The following is a 23010-nucleotide window of genomic DNA, read 5'->3' as shown; positions in this document are numbered from 1 at the left end:
AGCACAAAAAGCATGGGAAAGAACATGCCCCAGCAAATTGCTCATTTATTTGCAACTGTCAATATCAATAACAAATTGGTTGTTGTTATGCCTCACACAAGACCAAACCACACACAAGCACACTCGCACAGCATGGAAATGTGCCACACTATCAACATTTGTGTTGTTTTTTCTTGCTTTTTTCGTTTTTTTGGGCTTGTGATTGGTTTCTCCTCTTTGGTAACTTTAGCCGGGCCAGCAAAACTGACAGGCAGTAATAAAATAAATGAGTCGCCATTCTTTTAAATTGAGTTTAATAAACGTCACACTTCATCGACAAAAGCACTAAGGCCTAACAAGCTGGACCCCGACAAAACCTGAAACCGTAACTGAAACTGTACCACGCTTGGCTGACTGGTTGCCCGGTCCCTGGTCACTGACTGGCCATAGACCTATACAAATGAACTATGAAATGGCCGGGACAACATGCATATTTTGGCACACACACACACAATAGCCCGAGCACACTTATTTATTATTCCCCAAGCGTTTGACCAATGGCTTACCCCAAAAACTGGAGAGTGGACCGCATTCAAATGATGTCTTATTTGGTTGCCTGCATTGTGGTATGAATACCCATAGTTATACGAGCCCCCCAGTACTCGTATTGTACATTTTGCATATCTGAATATATATATGCATATATTCTATCTAGCCAGTTCTGGCTTTTTATGTATATGGCCTCAAAGTTGTGCAACAGCATCGCGAAATCGCTTACATGAGATTGTAATTACGATAAACGGACAAGCGCCAAAGCCCTTAAAAATAAACATGAATGTATGGGTTAGTTGAGCTGGAAAAGAGCGGGGCGTTAGTGTAGGAAGGGTAGCAACGCGAACGACGCCTTGTTGGTCATAAACCGCCAAATGAGCCAAATAAATGTTATTTATATAAAAAAAAAAAAAAGAGAAAAGAAAAATACATATATAAAGCAGACGGCAAAAATTGCAAGTGCGCGAGTTTTTCTTTTTTTTGCCGACTCGTACCGAGTTGTGTGCAAGCCAATTGCGATTTATTTATATAAAATTCATGCGATATGAAATCATATAGGTAACTAAATATGCCACACAGACAGGCAGACAGACAGACCGGCAGACGGGCAGACGGGCATACAGACAACCGGACGGACACACACATACACAGAGAGAGAGAGACACACAACAAACAGACTGAGCGCCAGACTGAGCCATTCAGCAATTGGCTTTTGTGCCAGGGCGTTATGTAAACATTCGACATCGAAATCGCATCACGGTGCCAACTAAGGCAGGAGCAGGACCTAGAAAGGCGCCGTTGTTGCGTACAAGAGGCCGAGATATTTGTTAAGCGACAGGCACATCAAAAATAAAGTTAACTTTGCCAAAGTAAATGATAGCTTTGTTATTAAATTTAAAATGAATATACAAATTTAATAACAGACTTTAATAAACAAAACAAACAAAGAAGTTCTGTTCAATTTTAAATTGATTTTTCGTCAGTTTCTGAAAAGCAAATATTTGTTGTACAACTTTAACATAATGGACACAAATGTATCAAACAAAAAATTTACAATTCACCTTGTACTCTCCTCCCACTTAGCTTAATTCACAGATATTCAATATATTTATTTGAGCTAATAAACAATACAACATTTATGAGATTATTTAAATTTGCATTTCATTTTATATTGCTGAATTCAAAGAACGTAAGTTTGAATGTAAAACTTAATATCGAATCAAAACTGAAATAAACAATCGACTACGCGATACCCTGTTAACAGTGAAATAAAAGCTGATGAGAAGCATGAGAAAAATACAATTATAAATCGAAATGATAATTGTTAAGGTAATCTTCTGAGCCTGCAGAATATTTCAATTTTTAGATAACACCATTATCCTTAGGCTAAACATAATAATGCTATATACGAGTAGGTATAGCAGAGTATATAGGATTAGCTTTGGAGAATTTAAGTGAACAGCCAGATTTATTGATACACACTGAGCAAAAAAGAAACCATAAATAATATAAAGAACTAAAAAGGACACACTTTTTATAGTTAAACATTGTTTTTACTTTTGATTAAAACAATAATCTCCTGCAAGCACGACTAAAAGCTTAATATAATAATATTTATTGTATCTCACTATTGAATAAAAGCAGATATTCCTCAAATATATAACACTTGGCAATGGCTGCAAAGCAACAAAAATAATGCCATAAATGCATTAAGTAATTGGAAGTATCGATGAAATGTGACCACCTTTAAGCCCTCGGCGGGCTTGGCCTTTAAAATAAATTGAAATAAAACGAGAGTTAGAGAGAGAGAGAGAGAGAGAGGAGCAAAAACGTATATCTCATACGAAAATGGAATCAATCGTTGTTCATAGCTCAGCTTCGAGTGGAATGCCCCCCGGCAAGACAATACCAAATATGCTGCTCGATATGTGCTCTGCGTACCGAATTCTGTGTACATGTGTGTATTGTTTGTGTGTTGTAAAAGTGTGTGTGTGTGTGTGTGTGCGTACATGTGTGTTCGTGTGTGTGGCATATGTAAGCAAATACAAATACACAGCAATACCTATAGCAAAATAAACGCGCACATAAATAAAAAAGACATTGTCAGAAAAACGCGATGTGCTCGAATGTTTATTTATGGGCCTCGTTCTCGTTCTAGATCTGCAGGGTCTGAAATAATAGCCAAAAAAAAAAAAAAAGACAAAATAACAACAACAACGAACATCGAACATGGAAAACAGGGGAAAGGGGACTAACAGGGTAGCGCATTTTTAGTTGTTTGATTGCTAATTAAAATGGCAAATCAAAGCGGTGGCTCCAAGCGCCAATGTTGACAGTGTACAATAGAGACGATGAGCCCTCACACATAGACACAAACGCACATACACTCACATATATATGGAGCGCCATTAATAGAGCGTGAATTCTAGCGCAAACACAACGAGGCAGTGGGCGTGGCAGTGGCGATATGGTGTTCGCATTTGTAGCCCGCAATGTTTTGCCAATCAAACCCCAAAGTCATTTCATTATTGGCTTTGTGTAATCGACGTCAAAGCGTCCCGGGCAAAAGTCAACAAAGCGACGCGGCGGCAGCGCGAAATCAAATAGGTTGGCAAGTTGGGGCTGGGCAAGAGTGTAAGGCAACGGCTGAGGCTGCCCTGCAGTCAACGTCAAAACGTGCATGCAGTCAAGCGGATTGAGGCAAATATTTTCACATTGACACGGCAAAAGGATCAGCAGCAGAAGCAGCAGCACCAGATATTGGGCCAGAGGACGAGTCAAGTCGAGTTCGAGATTGAAAGCCGACGCGACTTGACAATAAAGTCAAAAGTGTAAATGACACAGTTCGTTAGGCGCCGCAGAGCATGCAAAACATATATATGTATGTATATAAACACATTTGTATATATATTTATAAACAAACACATGCACACACATCTTAAAATGGAGCCATAGATACGTTTGTTATGCAAGCTGGGGCGTGGCCCCAAAAAAAGGATTGCGAACTGAACCTTAATGGAGGCCACAGAAAGCCGCATTGAACATACTCAGTCACTCAGTCAGTCGGTTACTCAGTCACTCAGTCAGTCAGCCAGTCAGTCAGTCAGCGCACAAAATTCAATACTGGCCTGCTGGCAGATTTTGGAGTATGACAAATATTTTATGCGCACATCATAAAAGAGCCTCGAGACTGCAGCAGGCACAGGCACAGACACAGACAGAGACAGAGACGCGCACACACGCACGCCCCAAAAGATACACAACAAACAACAGATAGCAGATACAATCGCCGCAGCCGTGAGATACGAAAGGAAATTTTGTGCGGCAGGACAACGCATAAAAAGCAACGCCAAGGCACTAAATAACAACAAGGAGTCAAAGCTTTGAAGTTGCAGCATGGCGATGGCGAAGCTGCGTCCAAAAGGAAACACACAAAACAGCCAAACTGTGTGAAAGAGCGAAAGAGAAAGCCGCACATAAAGAAAGCCAAGAATGCCAAACAACAAAAGGTCCGCCAAAAGCGATGGCAAGGTGCAAATAATGCTGAAAGCGCCCCAAAATGTGCGCCACACATTTTTGGCAGCTGCCTAAGTACGTGATAGTGTGCGTGTGTGTGTGTGTGTGTGTGTCTATATCTGCAGCTGTCGTTGTGTATTTGCGTTTGTATGTCTGCGTATGTGTGTGTGTGTGTGTGTGTGTGTGTGTCTTGCCTGTTGACGTGAAAATTTGCACGTCTTTTGTTGTGCATGCGTGTAAATGTTTCATGGATTTGATTTCGTTTCGCAAAATTGAAAAACTAAGCATTGAAAACAGCAATAGCAAACAAGCCAAATGTTTTATTTGTCTACCACACACAAACACACACACACACACATACACATACACAACCGCAATGCACTGCGTTTTCTGTGCCAATTTCGTTTTGACGGCATCCAAACAAAAACGAAGAAAAGGGTTTCTTTTTATTTTACTTTGCGGCCTCTTTTAGTTGTTGTTTTTATAATACAAATAACGAGAATCCTTCAATATATATCTGATCTATGTGTGTCTCTCTCTCTCCCTGTGTGTGTGTGTGTGTCTGTGTGTGTGTGTGTGTGAATGTGTGTGTGTATTTGAGGTCGGGTTGATTGCTTAAGTAAACGCACTCGGGGGCAGGCCGCGACGAGCCGATGCCTTCAACCTTAGTTGCTTAACATTTTTGGCTTCATATTTTCCTTTTTATATCTTTTTTATTTTTTTTGTTCGCTCTTGGTTTTTCTTGTTTTGCTTTTTTATTTTTCATCGTTCGGCACTTTCAATGCTGAGCTGGGTTAATTCTTTTGGGTTAGGGCACTGATTTTTTGCTTATTTTTATTAATAGACTTTTTGTAAAATGCCAAACAATGTTTGGCTCAACAATCGGCCGACGGGAAGTGTGCGCCTAAAATTATGTTACACTTTTCAATCAAAAGGGGTTTGCCTTTCTATGTGTGTGTGTGTGCGTCTCAGTGCGACCAGCGGCTGTTTAGAAAGGATAAGTTGCTATGAAATTTCGTGTATGTTTAATCCGTAAATGGATATGTTGTTATGACGCCTACGCAACGAAATAAAAATACATAAGGAATAAGATAAGAACAAATTTTCATTCTACTCTGACCTTTGGCTCAAAGTTTCGGTCAGACCTATACAAATTTGCACAGAAATCACAGAGTACGCCAAGTACTTTGATTAATTTCATAATTAGAAAGCTCCTACTAACTTCAAAAAGTGAAGAACCTCACAGAGTTGGCCTGTTAAATACAAATTTAAAGAATGTCTTGGAAATTTGTATTTTAACAAGACTTTTCGATTGCAGACTATTAGAAATAGAAGACATATTATTATCGAATTAACAAAATTAACTTCATAAAAAAATACGAAAGATGTTTCTTATGATGACGCTTATACATATTGCCCAATGCTAGAACTTTGACTATTTAAAATAATAGAAAGATTTCAATAAAAGAAAATAATAATTAATATCATAATAATAAGTAACATATGTGCAATATTCGCTTACCTTTTTTCCATAAAACAGAGAAATATAACCGAATGCTCCTTATTGCAATTTTTCAAGTCAACAAGTTTTTTTTTTTATAGTTTGTTTGTCTTTTTAGCATTCCAACGGGAAAAGGCACAATTGCAGCGGGTCATGCACTATTTGGCATAGTTATTTGAATTATGATAGGTCCTTTATTTATTTTTGTTTTATGATAATATTGCGATATTCGTTGTCTGGGCCGAGCACGCGAACACTTTGCACGATTTAACAATAGAATTTAGCACACGGCTGCCAATTATTGAGAACCTGCTAAAAAATTAAAAAAGCGTAACTCAACAATTGGTGGCACATTAGACGGCGGAATGAGGCAAGTATAAAGAATCAGTTCTTACTGCTGGCATGCGTCCTGTTCCGGCCGCAAAAACTGCAAAAGTGCATGACAGAAATGCCAATGCGAATGCCAAGAACAGAAACAAAGCCGAGCAACCAAATCAAAATGTATAAAATACTTTCATAAAATACAGGGATATATACGCACACATGCAAGTACGTGTATGTGTATGCGACTGTGTGTGTGTGTGTGTGTGTGGCTGTGTGAGAGTACAACCGCACATGTGGCATGCCTATGCCTCTGTCGTTGTGTGTGTGTTTGTGTTTGTGTGTTTGCACTTGAAAAGCATTTAACGTAGCAAGTGCGGGCAAGTAGACAAAACGATTCGAGATAAATGTCAGAGGTTATGGTGTTAATGTCGCCTTTATTTAAAACGGATATCGGTCCAGAGCACAGAGAACAAAGGCTAGCGATGTAATAAAAAATAAATTAAATGGAAAATGCAAAAGGAAAAGGCGACTGACACTGAAAGACGGACAGGACAAGAGACCGAAGCGCGAATGTGTCACGGATTTCATTGCTCATTGAATACGCATTCATTTCATGGGCGCAGGACACAAAGGCACAAAACTGTGCGAAAGACCTGACGGGCATTCGGGGTAGCCGCATCGAGTCAGTCAGTCTGCGTACGTAAGCAGCAGAAGGACACAAACACACACACACACAGAGAGACACACACGCGCATACCAACACAGAGGCAACTCAAAGTCGCTGCGAAAATCAGTGGGTAAAGTAAGCCACAGAGCCACAGAGAAAATCAAAACTACGCGCACACCAAAAAAGGCGCTGCCTTCTACAGTCTGTGTGTCAGTATGTCCTGTCATTTGCATGTGTGTGTGTGCGTGTGTGTGTTTGCTTGCATGTGTCTGTGTTTGCTGTGTGGCTTTTCTATTTTTTGTTGTAATTGCCTTTTGGCAATTGCAATTTTCGCATTTTATTGAATTTTACACAGAAACACAAACACACACAAAAGCTTGTCTAACAGATGCGCACACACACACACACTCAAACTCACATGTGCTCCGACACAATAACAACATTTCTTTTTTGTCATAATATTTTCATGTGCTTGGATTTCGCTTTACACGCGCTCACAACTAAATTGATTGTTGCCTTTTTTGGCTCATTTCATCTGTCGGTAAACAGCCACGGAATATTTTAGCATATTGTTGTTGTTAAATATTTGGTGAATTTGTTTTTGATTTGCAACAAATTTTCATACACACAAACGCAATCACACACACACACACATACACACACACACACACACTTGGTGGCACGTACGTAGAGAGAGTGTTGGGAGACGTGTCCAAGCTATGTTCTATGCTGGCTGAGTAGCTGGCCTCTGCCTTGCGGAACCGCCCTAAAACAGTCAGGAGAAAAACTGAAAATGAAAATTTGTGAAAAATTTATCCAAAGCACGCAAACGCACGCCAGGCGAAAGGCAAAGGCAAAGCGCAAAGCCAGAAGCTTTTCAAATCTCAGAAATGTACCGTTATTTAATATCGCAATAGCCAACAACAAGTGAGAGAGCGTATGTGAGAGTAACTGAGAGCGTAAGAGGACACACAATCAATAAGTACGCAGACTTGCAAAGCTTTCCCTGAGCGCCAACTACAGAGAGAGCGAGAGCGCAGCGCGCACAGCAGCCCCCCGCCAGGCGTCATGGACGCCTTCGCCGTCCCCCACCCCCGTTTCCGACCCAGCAACATCTCCATAGGCAGCACATGCTGCCAGCACGTCATGTTTTCGGACTTTGGGCTTTTTAGGCAATTATCAAGTTTGCAGCAGCCAATCGAAATGTAAACAATGGATTTTTTAATTGACAATCGCCAACACTTTGCGAAGCTTTCACAGAATTTTACCGTTTTTAAGCGCGTCTTTGCCAGCGGGCAAACTGTTTAAATTGTTCTCAACTTTGCACTCGGTTTGAATTTTATTTGCTGCCTTGCGCTCAACACGTCTGACTTTCAGCGTCGCCACAACACGAATGTCAGGTGTGCGTGGATTCCGGCTCCATTTTGTCTGCTCCTTGGCTGGCCATGTTTGATTGCCTGCCTGAGTGTTGGCGCTCTGCGAGCGAGAGAGAAAGCGCGCGAGAGAGAGCGTGAGTAAAAGTACCATTAACCGTTATTGTTTTGGACTCCCAGCGCTGCCAACTTGCTGTGCGCCATGCAGAGTTGCTAAATGCCAGCTGTGCAGAGTTGCAAACACTGGCATTTACACTGCGCAAAAGCCGAACGAGCTTTCGCTAGCAAATGTAACGGTTAAGCCGGCATAAGGATAACGATGATGGTAATCATAAAGGCTTCTCAAGTGGCCACTCATCGGCCAAGCCAATCAGGCTTATCAATCTGTCAACTCTTTGCATAGAAAACGAACATACGGCCACTTAGGGCCAAACAAAGCGCCTGCATATCGCAAGGACCTCAAGTGCGACAAATGCTCGAGCAGCCTCTCAAGGTGGGCAAATTACCGCAGCAGGTCGCAGTCCTAAACTCATAATTAGACATCACTGGATGTGGGCAACAGGAGCAGCTGCCGCTAGCGATGCCCGCAGAAGAGTGAGTGCTGTTATGCGGCTGCGATCCTGCATCATATGCGGGCTTGCCAGCAAAGGTATGTCCATATCCGTGTCCTGCGCTGTATGTCTCGTGCCAAGGTGCAAATGCAAGTTGCACGCACTCAGATATCAGTTTACATGCCGCGTTTTTATTATTTTTGAAACCCAATCGCCACAAATTTTAATGACTTTGCCTGCCCCGCCTGACTTTTTGGGCACGCCCGCGTTGCCGTATTCTATAACCAAGCGATGAATGATGCTGCCTTGCCCCCTGTCAACCGTCAGACCGTCCGGCTTGGTCGGAGGTAAGGGTAGTTTTTTATTTCGGCATGATTTTACATAATTCCATCACCCTTCGCGCGCTGTATTCATTGAAGTTTCGCTCTGTACAGGACATCTACTAAATAGTATACGGCTCTTTTGACGCTTTAAATTGATTCACACCGCACACGCACACGATGAGCTGCCACCACGCACATCCCCCGGCATCCTGTTGGGCTTTTTCAGTGCGGCGGCGCTTGTACCCTGTAATATATTGTTGCTCAATAGCAACTCTAAAGGATTTGCTTGGCATACAAGAGGCAGCTCAAATTAAAGATAAGCTTTGAGAAGTTTTCGGGCTTCACTAAGCAACAACATCAAATATAATACTTTTATATTTCTTGTTCCTACTTTTACTACATTTAAGGCAGTTCTCTTTTTTTTAATACATACGATTTGTATTCGTGGTTAATTTTGAGTCCAAATCGTTTTTCTTACATATTTTTTTTAGCACAATTTCGACAGGATATCTCCCAGTCGCACACTCAGCTGCATTATTCTCGGCTGTTTTCCGTGCTGTCATGCATTTGTATTTGATTAAACATTTTTTACGCACTTCCGTTCGGGGCATCATTAGTTGGCGTGTTCAACGTTTTGGTCCAGCAGCACACCACCCCCGCCTCCACCCGCACGGGCAACCCAGCCCAACCACGCCTAATACGCACCCCTTGCTGCGGCATTTCCTTAACGCAGTTGCCGTTGTTGTGTGCTTAGGCGCAAGTTGCATCTGTCCACTTCCGCTATCGAAGTTTCCTGTGCATGCATGCGTGTGTGTGTGAGTGCATCTGGTTATTTGTTTTGGCTGCTTTTAAGTGCTGCGTAGTGGAGATCGATGGGCCATGTCAATGTCCTTTAGTGGCATTTCATTACATTTGCACCGTTAGCTGTTTACTGCTGCCGCTTTTGCCGCTGCCGCCGCTGCTGCCGCCGCTGCTGCTGCTGCGGTTTTGTTTACCCATCAGTTGCAGTTGCTTTACGAGCCATCAAAAAGGGCCATTGAACATGATGAGAAAATTGCCAAGACACAAACATAGTAAAACGCCTTCTTCATCGTCATGAATAGACAGAAAACCAATTCCAGTTACAGTTGGGGGTTTCGTTTCCACCCTCTGAGAAAAGCCATTGTCAGGCATGTGCATGAGCAGTCTATATGGTTATGAGCACTTCATATGGGAAGTGTTTACTAGCGCCACAATTATAAAGTGATTACCCACCAGTTTCTGATGCCGCAAGGGGGAACGTGGAAGGGGAATATTTGCCTGGCAACCCATATTCAATTTGATGGCAACATAAACTGCGCGTTAACATGCCAGCTAAGGGAAAACACCAGAAGTTTCTCTTCTGTTCATTTCTTTTTTTTTCACATTTTATTCAATAAGTTTTATAATCAAGTTGTACAAATTCTCTCAAAATGTTATCAAAAATACAAATATTACGTATAAAAATAGATTTGTTTCAATCCTTATCCTTAATTATGGTACACAATCGAATTCGTTTGTTATTGTAAATGCACTCTGCTCGGACAAAAACATCGAGCACAAGTCGTTGTAAACTTTAGGCTTAATATTTTAATATCACAAAATCTCACTTAATAGTTAGATATGCTTATCAGTGATATATTACGTATCTCTAGTATATGTATATATATATATAGTACTATATGGTAGATTGAGCGAAGATTTCCCACTTTCGTTGTACTCTGCGGTTACAACCAATTGCATTGCATTCTACAGACTAAGGAACAATAGCGCTGTGATATTGCTCTGAATTGTTAGCTTATAAATTAAGAGTTGACTTTTAAGTACACAACCGCCGGTTCTGTTGTTGCCTCTGGCCAAGAATATATACCATAGACCTATTTTATGTACATTTATGGTGTCTACACGTTAAGTTGTACTCTTTTAAATACTTTTACTGGTAGTGAAACGCTGGTTCAGTGTCCGTTTTGGTGAGCCTAACCAAGAGAACTAACTAACTAAGCTAACTGAACTGAACTAAACTAAACTTAACTAAACTAAACTGATGCTGAGCTAATGCCTCAAAACTTAGGGTTCTACAAAATGACTAGAGTTCACACTCAACTTTGGTTACCAGCACGGAAACTGGATTTCATTGCTTAGTTTAGATATTTGGTTGGTTTTTTTGCTTTCTTTTTGGTTTGGATGAACTTAAAACTAGTACTGCACAATTTCGCCTGAATTTCGATTTTGAGTTTTTGAAATTTGAAAGAAAATCAAAAATGTAAATAAATGATTTGCCTAAAGTTAAACTAGAACTGTGTATGAATTTGAATAAATTTTAATCAGTTGTAAAATAAAGTTGACTAGCTTCTAAGTTGACTAGGGGACTGCCTAAATTGCTGACTAGAATGTAATAAATTTGTGTTATAATGGTGGAATTGGAAAGTATGATCTTATGTATTATATTATAATAAATGTGATTGTGATGTATGTGAGATGATTGTAAGAATGAAATATGATAGACTATGGATGAAAGTTGAAATGAAGGTGATGGAAAAGTAGAGAGATGACATGACTGAATGAAATATATATGATGAAGTAAAAGGTGAATTATGAAGAAAATATTTGCAAATAAGCACTGAACTGGAGATTTCGAATAAATATGAAATATATATGATACGAAAATAGATGAGAGTTAGCGAAAAATTTGGAGGCATATTATATAGATGACGTGATATAAACACTTTAGTTTTGATTGCGAATGAGAATCTGAGTTAAGAAAAGTTAAGAAAATGTGTGTGAATAATGGATAGATGATGTTATGCTATAAGTTTTCAAGTGGAGATTGCGAATGATTTTTATAAAAGAATATTTAGTATGATTTCTTTGGTGACATTATGTTAGATGGAAAGGAAAGATTTAGGAAAGAACTTTGAAAGTAGAGTGAATTTTTGATATATGAAAGATAACTGGGATTGGAATTTCCTAACTCTATAGCTTAGTCTGTATATTTTATGTTTGGTATAGTTTATTGCCATTAGTTGATTAAGATCTGACTAGACATTATCTATATGACTAGAACTTTACTGACTACGCGAAAAATGCCTTAGCCTGCTCTGACCTTAGCCATTTTACTGAGATCATATTGATGCTGACTAGTTCCAAATATTTGTTTGGACTGACTAGAAATAAATACTAAGCATACTTTAAGGTAACTAATTAAAATCTAAGCTGACTAGACTGTTTGCCGTCTTTGGTTTCGATTAGTACACACATAACTGGAATGTCGTTCGAAGTTTGGAGCTGACTAGAATTATAACTCATTGGTAAAAACTAAATGACTAGATACTTGAGAAATCAACTAGTAACTAAATGTGTACAACTAAAATTCAATTCAAGTCGAATTCGCATGATAAAAACTAATTTCTTTGGTCTGTTTCAGCTGCAGTTCTCCCCAAAACAAGAGAAAAATTAAACACTAAACTTAACAATACGGGACTATAAACAAATTATACAAGTGCCAAGCGCTCCAAGTTCCACACTTACTCAGTGCGCCATCGTCGTGTGCTGAATGACGGAGGCGCAATTACGCAGATTTGTGAGAGCAGCAGCTGCAATGCTCTCCTCCTCAGTCAGGCCGTGCTCCACTATCTGGAGCCGACCATAGCCAGCGGAAGAGGTGGAGGAGCTGCAGTCGGACATGTAGTCGGCCTCGTAGTCATAGTGGCTGCTGCTCGCCGCGCCCGCCACATAGACGCCTTCATCGTCGTGAGTGCCCGCGTAAGAATGCGAACTGCTGGTCGAACTGGAGCTATTGGATTTATAGACGGCCGTCTGGAAGCTGCCAGTTATAATGTTGGCTGACTCTGGCTGCCTCTCCAGCCCCGACTCCGGCTCCGGCTCCAGTTTACCAGCAGTCTGCGCCTTCTTCACATGCGTCTGTTGATGTTTGCGCAGATAGGCAGCCCGCTTGAACTTCTTGCCGCACTCGCCGCAATCAAAGGCCAGCTCTTCGGCTGGCTTCTTGGAGTTGGCTTGTGGCGCTGGCACCTGTTGATTACTGGTGTTGCGATTCTCCTTTTTGGCAGCGGCCGCCTCCTTCTTGGGCTTGTGCCAGCGGCGATGTGAAGCCAAATTGGCGGGACAATTGAACTGCTTGCCACACTCCGGGCAGCGATACTCGAGCAGCACAATGCAGGCGCAACGATGTCGTGCCAGACCAAAGGCATCGTCGAACTTGATGCGGCACAGCCGGCACACATAGTCACCAATTACGTTCCTAATGGCAGCCAGCTCCGCCTTGGTCTCCTCAGTAATTTCGACAATGTTGTACTTGGGATCAATGTCGCCATTGCTGTACTGCATGGTGCCATCGGTGATGTCCTCTAGCGGCCTAATGATGGTGCCCGAAACTGGTGAACTTGTCTCCTCATCGAACTTTAATTTGCGCGTTGCTTTGTTGCGCGTCGATTTGGCACTGGCTGTGGTCGCTTTGCCGGTGCGCGGCGCCGTGTCCGAGACTTTAATGGGCTTTGCGGGCGTGGCTTCGACGGGTGCGGGACTCACCTCAGATTTGGCCAATTTGGCAGCGGGCAAAGCTTCGCTTTGTTCGCTCAACTTGCGCTTGAGTGAAGCCACTGCGATTTCAACGGCAGCTGGACTTTGTGGCGGTGTTATGGGCTTCTCCGTAATGACGACGACCTCCTGCGCAACCTCCACCTCCTGTGTGAGCTCCTGTGGCAGCTCATCGGCTGCCGTTGCTGCTGGCTCGCTGTGAACCTCAGTGAATGTGGTCGCCATTGGCACATCGCTGCTTGGCACTGGCGACGGCGGTTTCACGGACAGGTCCAATGGAATTTCACACTTGGTTTTGATGTTCAGATAACGGCTGCGATACTTGGGCGGCAGCGAAGCCACTGTGGTCAGCAGACCAAGGCCATGGGGCAGCCCCCCAGCTGTCGCATTGTGCAGCAGCTGTATGCTGTGCGTGTGCGGATGCGGATGCGGATGCTGGCTGTGGTTGGACACTGTCGACTGATGGTTGGCGACGCTGGCCATTGCACTGTTCCGCGTATCAACGAAATGGTGATAAACTGAAACTTGAACGCGCTTTAAGAACTTGATCGAAACGATAAACGAAAACGGAAACGGAAACGGGGAACAGCTAAGGATGAGCTATGAATGGTGAACGGTGAACAGTGAACGGTGATCGGTGAACGGTGATCGGTGAACGGTGATCGGTGAACAGTGAACGGGAGGAACAAAGAGTTGAAGAACTAAGCAAAACTTAACAACAAATTGAAACGTTGGCAACGTTGAGCGCTCCTTTGGCTGCTTCCTGTCGGCTCGACGTTTTTGCTGCGAATGACTAACATCATATCCTGCCGCCTCTATTTATGTGTGCCAAAGGAAAGCGAAATTAAAATCATTGTTTGTGTGTTGTGACGGCGTCGCTCTTGGAAATTTCATCCCCCAATTCGAGTCGTTGTCCTTTTAGCCCTCGCCGTTGCTGCCACTGCTGCTGCTGACGTTGACGTTGACGCTGGCAGCGATGCCGCCGCCAAGCCGGAATCTTTTGTTAGCAATCACACACATTAGTCACCCTTTTTTCCATATAGACACACACACATACACATCAACACACACACACACACACTCGTCGCCAGGCGGGGGGAGCCGGAGCAGTCGTCGACGCTGGCAGTGAAAGTCCTTTGCACTGTGTCTGCCTGCACTTGGAGAAATCATTGTGCAGCAATTTTATGTTGCAGCTGTGCCTCAGGTTGCCAATGCCACGCAGCCAAAAAGGACACGCGACAGGAACTGGAACACATGTTCGGGTTTAACGTGCAAAATCTTTGATTCATGGAAATTTGGCAACACACAAAAGATCTGTCTGGTATCCTTTTGGCTCCTTTCTTGTAGATCTTGGCAAACAGCTGATAGCCATGAAACCGTTAATTGTGCGTGTAACCAGAGGTAAATGTGCTCACAAACAGAAACTCAATGGGCCAGAATGACCTGAAGCAGAGCCCATATTGTGTTACCTTCGTGTGCAAACTCTTAAACAGCTGTGGCAATTGGAAACATTTTTATACTCATCATCATGAAGTTGAGCATTTTAAATGATTCTCAATACTGTTGAAGTCTTCAGATATTAGAACGAATTGCGACCTGCCTAATACCAGAGAAAACAACCTACATCTTCTGACTTGTACTGATTATTATTCCAGTAAAATGTATTTAATATAAATAAGTATGGGCTCGCTCCGGAATTAGAACTGCCAGAAATTCTATTCGCTCGAAATCCAATTTCCAAAAACCAGTCTTAGCGTGAAACTCCATACCATAAGGTAACTGCAGTGAAAATTCCAGCATATATATAGAGATATTCCATATTCCAGTTGACATATTCGCCAATATTCTTAGAAATCCACAACATCAAATGCCAAACTGATAGCAATAGCTTTAATAAATTCAAATAAAATGAATATTGATATATTGAGAATTTATAATGATAATATTATCATTAATATAGTAACTTTAGAACTTGTGATAATGTTCCTTTGGAACTTTCCAGCCAAATGTCGTCAAATCGTAGCCCCATATTGGCCATAAAATAATATATGATCTTAAATATATTATGTTTATATGTATCTTTTCTTGATGTGTATTTTTTGGTGATTGCTGCATTTTCAGGTTTTCATTGGGCTCTGGCTCTGACTGTGGCAGTGTCGACGACTTCAGCTCCTGCTCTCGCTCCCGTTCCTGCTGCTGCTCCTGCTCGGTCTTCGTACTCGCTACGCACAGACGCCGCACACAGACACAGGCAAGCTTGTCAAGTTTGCTTTTGGTGGGGTAGGCACATGGCACACACACACACACACACACACACACAGGCACACACAGGCACAGCTTGGTCTGCTCAGCCACCACAAAGCGATTGTCAGAATGCTTGGAGTGTGTGCGAGTGTATGTGTGTGCTTTACATTAATATAATCGAAATGCGACGCCGTTGCCGACGTTGTCCTCGTGGTTACCATGAAAGGGAATGCACTTTCGATTCCCAGTGAAGGGCTTTTGGTTGTACCGCTCGCACCAAACACAAATATGGCATATTATGTTCAATATGACGCCATTGTTGTTGTTCCTGCTGCTGCTGCTGCTGCTGCTGCTGCTTCTGTTGTTGTTGTATTACGGTAGGCACGTGCGTGGCAACGGCAACGACGCTGTCGCCACCCCAATTGGGCTTAAAGTATTCCCAGAGCGACAGCGTTGCCGCTGCAGCATTTGCCAGTACCGATCGGCTACGGGGTGGTGACCCCTTCGTAGCTGGAATCTGTGTTTGCCATGCAGCTTAGAATTAATAGCACACGCACCGAGCAGCCGAAGCCAGAGAGCTGCGAGATGCGAGCTGAGAGCTAAAAGCTGAGCGCAAAACAAGTCACAGAAGTGCGCCGGCCACGCGAGCAGCAGCATCCCAGCAACGGGGCAAGAACAAAAATTCCAACCCTGTTTAGCAACCGACTCCCCCTTAGCCCAACGCAACCCAAACCAAACAGCTCATCAGTCAGTCAGGCTGTCAGCTACAAATGCCGCGTTATTTCCATCTAGACTCGCACCTCGATTCGGCATATTCCTTTGACTGCTCGGATTTCTGTGCTCCAAGGCGCGCTTAGCTTAAATTTGCACTCAACAACACCCAGGACGACCCGAGATGACAGTGCGCCTCCCCCGTCGGACAACCCATTCCCAGCACGGGCTGTTGAGTTGCCTGAGATACGCACTTTGTTTGTTGTTTGTTGCTTGCTCATTGCTAACCCTTAAGTGCATCTTTTTATGGTAATTTCAAGTGCAGGCCCAGGCCCAGGCCCAGGCCCAGGCCACGTCTGTCATCCTGCCTGCTTGGCAATAATTAATGTTCGAAAATGCATCGTTTATGTGGCATAATGCATTTGCATTTGTGTGTCTCAAAAGGCTTTTCAGCCGCCATGTACTTTTGCTTGGGCAGCTCCTCAAGGATGCTCCACTGTAGCACATGTTGCCATTGTCGCCGCTGGCTATAACCCAAACTGCTTCCAGTTGGGGCTACCTTTTTTTTTCTGGTTTGAGCTGTAATTAAATTTTTGCTTTCATAATTTGATGCAATTTTTTGTGCGGCTCGCAAAAAATTTACAGCAACTGGCTGGGATTTGGCATTTTTCCTCTTGATTTTTTTGTTTCTTTCTTTTTGCGTTTTTCAGAGTAAAATTGTTTTCCGTTGATTTTCCATTTTTGTTTCGAGTGCCATATGCTGGCGATTAGAGCGGGATCACAGCTCGTTGACATTCGCGTCGCACCAATTAACAGCAATTTAGGTGGAGCGTGGAATTGTTTTTGGGTTTCACTTGTTTGTTTTTTTTTTTTTTTTTTTTTTTGAGGCTTTGCCTGCGGCGCTCTGATAAAAATATTTATCAAGCTGCAATTTATTTATTTTTTTTGTTGGTTTATTTATTTAGTAAGCTTTGTGTGTGAGCTCGTTTTCAATTTTTTTAATTGTTGAGGATTTACTTTGATTCGGAAAATGGTCTCAAATAGCTATGCAATTTTAACGGACTGACTGACAGCCATTTGCTTGCAGTTGTTTAGTTGAAACTTAAATAAAAGCCGATTCAGCGATAGATTCCGTTGTTTTGGGTTTCACAGGAATTTTGGACATAATAACTAGGAACAAGTAGAAGTGCATTAAGCGGAATGCCCGACTAGGGGATACCCTGAATCATATTCTAGCAACTGCAAGTGCACCAAATTAAAAATCTTTCATCTGTAAATAGTATTCCATCGACTTTTAACGATGGCTTGGAAACGGGGCAAGTTATAGATTATCGGAAACAAACTCGGATCTTCATTCACAATTTCAATTCTCTGGGTTCTGCGATCGATGCGTTCATACAGACGGAGGACGGACGGGCAGACGGACATGGCTTGATCGACTCGGCTATTGATGCTGATCAAGAATATATATACTTTATGAAGTCGGAGATGCTTCCTTCTGCCTGTTACATGCAATCGCACAAAACCATTATACCCATTTTCAATGTGTTCTGGGTATAAAAATGTGATGGATATTTAATTAGAAGGCAATTTTGAATCACATAAAAGTTTCGCCAAAAAGTTTTCTAATCTTTTTCCAAATTATTTGGTTTTATTCAATTTGATACTCAGTTCTATAATTTGTATTTAATAACGAACGATTCCCCCAATAAATCAAGCGCAGCATGGGCATGCCAACATGTAAGTCTGCCTAGGATTAAGGAATTTGCACTCTAATCCACAACAGAAAACAAACAAAAAACCGTATGACTAACCCCCATTTGGAAAGGACCCAGCAAATTGGCAAAGTGAATAGAGCAAGGCAGGAAGCCCAAGAGCAATAATTATATACACTCATATTTATACGTTTATATGTGTGAGTCAAGGCGAAATACATATGCGAGCACATGCATTAATTTATTTATGCGCCGCAGGACACTCAAACACACACACACACACACATAGATAGTCAAAGCGTTTTGCATGAGCGCGCAAAATGCGAAAAGGAAAAGCGGTGCAAAGAAAAAGGAAAAACAATCACAATTCACAATTCAGTTGGGTGTCGAAGTGCTTCGGGCACGCGACCAGCAACCAACGTTCCTTTATTATTGTTATTGTTGTTGTTGTTGTTGTTGTTGTAGCTGCTGCTGCTGCCATTGTTGCTGCTAATGTCCTTGCTGTGCACAGTCGCTGTCGCTGTCGCAGTCGCATAGTTGCCGGTGCATAGCGTCAATGCTACAAAGGGTCATTTTCCACATAGGCAAACACACATTGGCATGTGCGCCATGGAAATCACAATGCAAGCCATTGCAAGCAGCCAACAACCACCCAACAACACACACACACGCACACGCACAAGAGTCGAACGGAATCGAAGCCCACAAAAAAAAAAAAAAAAAAATGTAGCCAGGTGCATTTTCAAACACTAACCAAAATGTCGTAGGGCGCACACGAGCCAAAACCAAACCAGCGAAGGGTATTAAGGGGAGAAAACAGAATTCGAGCCCCTTGATATAGACCAGAATATAAACCAGAGCTCAAGCGTAGCGCGATTCCGATTCCGATTCCGATTCCAATTCTGAGGCTGAGGCTGTTGCTGATTTCCAAAGCGCTTTAAAAATGTTTTAGGGCGCCTTTTTACATTTTAGGGGTGGCTAAAACTGCAGCCGCATATTCCAGACTCGTATATCCGCATGTCAGTCACAGTGCACGCTGGGCTGAAGGGTTCGAACTGTCGGCCGGGATATTGCAGGGCTCATATATAAAATATATTTCATTTTTACCCCGTGCCGCTGTCTACTATATAAAATTCCAATTGGACGCGTACACCGCAAAAAAAGGGGCGACTCTTTTAATTTTCCCTTTTTTCCTTGCATTGTTTTTTCTGTTTTTTTTTTTTTTCGTTTTATTATTATTGTTGAGCCGCCGCCTAGCAGGCAAAGATCCTGTGCAAGATTTGCTGTCGACGTTGACAGCGGCGTTGGCATCGACGTCGACGTCGGCGTCGCTGCTGTGTGAAAATTGCACAAGTTGCGCTTCTGCTTTTGACAATAGCCTCACATTAACTAGTTTCCGTTGCAATTCCAATTCCGTGGCCGACGCTGCCGCCGCCTCCTCATTGCGACTCGGCTCGCCACTTTTAATGAGTAACTGTATCCGAGTGCTGGGAACTGGGAACCGGCAACTGGCAACTGGCAACTGGGAAGTGGCAACTGCCAACTGTGGACTTCATTACAAAAGCACCCCATTTGCTGCTGCGCCGTTTCCTGTTTGGTTTGTTTCAATTAAATCGCATGTGCGACCCATAAGCAGTGCCAGGCCATGGCCAGGACATTGCTCGGCACATGGCTCATCTGTTACTTAATCATGGCATTGCCATAGATACCTCACCACATCAGGGGGCTGTGCATACACTCACTCATACAGCCCATTCACCCACTCGCTTAAGTTCCTTTGCTGTCATTCATGAAGTTTAAAGCAAATGCTTGCAAATGAGATTTCCTTGATTTTAACTTTTACAATTCTATGGATTCTCTTTTGGAATACAATTATCCGTCAGCCTCTATTCCGAAGAAAATTGAAAAGGCAAAGATATTACAGCTTCCCATCCACTGCCCTGTCAATGGCAAACATATTCATTTTAAAGATGATACCCAAAAATGTGGCCTCATGCTATGTCCCGAAAATGTTCCAACATAATCACAAAACAATTTTCCTTAGGATTTTTAGCTAGAACTTCTTGCCACAAACCTTAAACACACTTGCAAAAAGATTCCAGAGATATGCAATTACATCGACAACTTAACACATCGACAAATAACATTAAATCGCGAACACTTCACAATCTCCACAATTTTCCAAAAACACATTAATTACTTTACAGTATGGCTTGATATTTAGTAATATATATTTTATAATATCGCGTTATTTATATAAGTATATAGCATAATTTTGTTTTTACTTGATCACTTGCTCCCCTCACTCATTCCCTGCCACTTTAATAAAATCCATAATTGTAGTCATAGTCGTAGTAACTGGGTGAGGTATCATTTCTCCAGCCTAGCTGATAGCGCACAAAGTAATCCAAGCCATTGACATCAACGCCCAAAGTGCGCAATCGGTTGACAAATGTTGTGGCTTGTGGTGTGGCCCAGAATCGGTCATAGGCCGGCTCCAAAGCAACAACACGACGCCAGAACTCACCGAAGACGGGACTTTCCTGGGCATTTGTCTCCAGCAGCTTGCGTATGGATGTCAACGGATAGATATAGTTAAATTCCTGTTCGAAACCGGTTATGCCATTCACCGTCTGTGCCCAGTGGGGGTATTTGTTAAACACCTTGATCTCTAGGTCCAGATCGTCGAATACCTTGAGGGAGCCACCTGACAGGATCAGCTGCTGGGACAACCACTGCAGCAGTTGGCGCAACTCCGGCTGATTGAGCAGCTGTAATCGCAGTCGATACGTGGTTAGTGCATTGATCTCCCGTATGACTGCCTGGAACTCGGCATCGTTGAGCAGATAGGCCTGGACCAGATGCTCGATCTGTTTATGTGGAATATTGCGCAATATGCTCTTAAGATCCAGATAGAAATTTCTAGCGGGAGCTGCGGGCCTGGCTGCTATGGGCGCTGTTGTGGTCGCCGAAAGTCCTGTGCCCAGGCAACAGATCGCAATCAGAGCTATTATGGTGCACTGCATCCTGTTGAATGTATGAATATATTCTGGGCTCTGCAGCAGAGCTAAGCTCTTTATATAGGCAGACGCTTATCTGGAAAGCGGCGCGTCTTATTCTGATTTGGCTGCTTGTGCATATTTGTTGTAAGAAATTTGATTTACATGGCCACCTTATCCGATGCTTATCAGCATCAGGCGTTTGTTTTGCCAAAGCTTCAGATACACGAAAGTAGTTGGACAATAGACAAAGTCTATATGCCTGTCATCCAATGTCAAGATAACCAAATTTACGGTCTTAGTCATCTTCCAAAAGCAACTGTCTGCGATGATCTGATGCCAGTTGGTGGGAAAAAAAACTGACTTCAGCGAAATGAAGAGTGTGAAATGTGTTCAGAAAAATGACATATTCAATTTTCTACTCTCACTCTTTAATTGGTTGTAGGCTTATTATTAAAGTTATACTCATCTTACCCCCTCTACAATAGGTTATTCTATATCTTATACAAATCACCTAGAAGCTTATATTAATGTTGAGTATACACAAACTCCCTCCGATTTACTCACTTGCACAGCTCTATACACCTTAAGCAGATCAGGTTTAGTTGAAATATTCGAAACCTAATATTTAATTTCTACACAACCAAAAAGATACGCTCGCACAGCTACTATACCAATTTTCATTAGTTCCACCCGAAGGGACTTGTCGGTAAAGAGTTCATTGCCTCGCTCGCCTATTAAAAATCTAGCATACAGACGACAACCACTGCGTCCTGGACACCGAAACAGCCAGATGGATAGCTAATTAGGGAACTGGAAACGGGGTGTTTCGTTAGGAGCTACAATTGTAACAGTAGCCACTCGCATGGGCAGATTTTAGTATAGTAGGTATATGTACTAGAAAATTATGGATTTCATGCAATTTATGTGCATAAAATAACGACAACCAAATAAATGAGAGCTGTGCTAAATTGTATGGCACACACACACACAAACACAAACACACACACACACACACACATATGTGCACATGCACATAGATAAGAAGCCACCCCAAATGTTGTTTTGGGCCGACTAACAGGGGGTTGATTTTTGGACTCTCGGGCAATAGCATAAGCATTTTTCGGCCAAGGGCGATCGCAGCCCTAAAATGCCAAAGGGGGCAGCTAAAAGCAGCGGCAGCTGCAACATACACACACACACACACACACACGCACACGCCTGCAGTGCTTGGATAAATCATGTGTAAAGGTATTTTGATTTTTTTTTTATTTTTACCCGATATGATAAGCGAGTTGCAGCAGCTGCTTGACAATAATGCCGATGCGGGCAACGCAACATCACAGCACACAAAATGTTTAAAAAAAAAAAGAATTTGCAGCAGAAAAAGAAAACATATATGTTGCTAGGCAAACGTTTGGTAAAACAAGCAACATAACAATTTTTAATTGATTTGGCATGCTTCAATTTAACGCTTCGCTGCCACTTCCTTTACAGCGCGGTTCCTGCGAGTGCGAGTCCTTTTTGCATATGTGCACGTGTCCTGTAATTGCCAGCTTTTAGTTTGTTGTAATTTTCAATATTTTGTATACAAAAAATGAAACGAAAATGCAGTCCCCCGTCTGGGCAGTCGCTTCCGCTTTAGGACACGCCAGTGACTCACAGGACACGAGCTGCTCGCTGCTCACAGTATAGAAATTTATATGGCGGAACTGCGAGGCGACGACGTTGACGGCAGACAGACGACAGCCTAATGAACGTCACCGCAATGCCTTGTCAGCCAAACAGTGCTCAGGTCCTACTCCGGCTACAGGTATGCCTTGGCCTCGGTCTCGGTCTCAGACACAATCTTATGCTTATTCAGCCTGTTACTGTCGCTAGCTTGGCACGCGTCAGAGCTGAAGGAAACCCTCTGCCTAGGTTGTGTGTGTGTGTGTGTTTCCTTTTAGGGGTTGCTAGTTGCAAGTCAGTGGAAATCCT

At 42.6% G+C, this 23010-nt stretch overlaps 3 protein-coding genes across 3 annotated transcripts in view; all 3 read right to left on the bottom strand.

Moving 5' to 3' along the window:
- Positions 1–7922, bottom strand: part of Glut1 (Glucose transporter 1) — an 84775-nt gene extending 76853 nt beyond the window's left edge. The window contains exons 1-2 of the mRNA XM_070208029.1: positions 7808–7922; positions 5570–5860 (exon numbers count right to left, since the gene is read on the bottom strand). The gene's annotated coding sequence lies outside the window, so the exon portion shown is untranslated. The remainder of the gene's footprint in view (positions 1–5569; positions 5861–7807) is intronic.
- A 2987-nt stretch (positions 7923–10909) lies between these two features.
- nerfin-1 (nervous fingers 1) lies at positions 10910–14162 on the bottom strand. Its single transcript, XM_002047750.3, has one exon. It carries the CDS (start codon positions 13842–13844, stop codon positions 12333–12335), a length of 1512 nt encoding a protein of 503 aa, XP_002047786.1. The 5' UTR covers positions 13845–14162; the 3' UTR covers positions 10910–12332.
- Positions 14163–20244: 6082 nt separating this feature from the next.
- Positions 20245–21078, bottom strand: mat (materazzi). The gene has a single exon (XM_002047749.4). The coding sequence runs from the start codon at positions 21055–21057 to the stop codon at positions 20353–20355; it is 705 nt and encodes a 234-aa protein (XP_002047785.1). The 5' UTR covers positions 21058–21078; the 3' UTR covers positions 20245–20352.
- Positions 21079–23010: the final 1932 nt, after the last annotated feature.

This window comes from Drosophila virilis, chromosome 3 (genome assembly GCF_030788295.1).
Source record: "Drosophila virilis strain 15010-1051.87 chromosome 3, Dvir_AGI_RSII-ME, whole genome shotgun sequence".
NCBI lineage: Eukaryota > Metazoa > Arthropoda > Insecta > Diptera > Drosophilidae > Drosophila > Drosophila virilis.
The sequence above is the reverse complement of the archived record's forward strand: the minus strand, read 5'-3'. Positions and strand labels throughout refer to the sequence as shown.

What these genes read in the sequence shown, in the direction of transcription:
- mat (XM_002047749.4), bottom strand. Translation starts at nt 21,057, where the DNA reads ATGCAGTGCACCATAATAGCTCTGATTGCGATCTGTTGCCTGGGCACA.
- nerfin-1 (XM_002047750.3), bottom strand. Translation starts at nt 13,844, where the DNA reads ATGGCCAGCGTCGCCAACCATCAGTCGACAGTGTCCAACCACAGCCAG.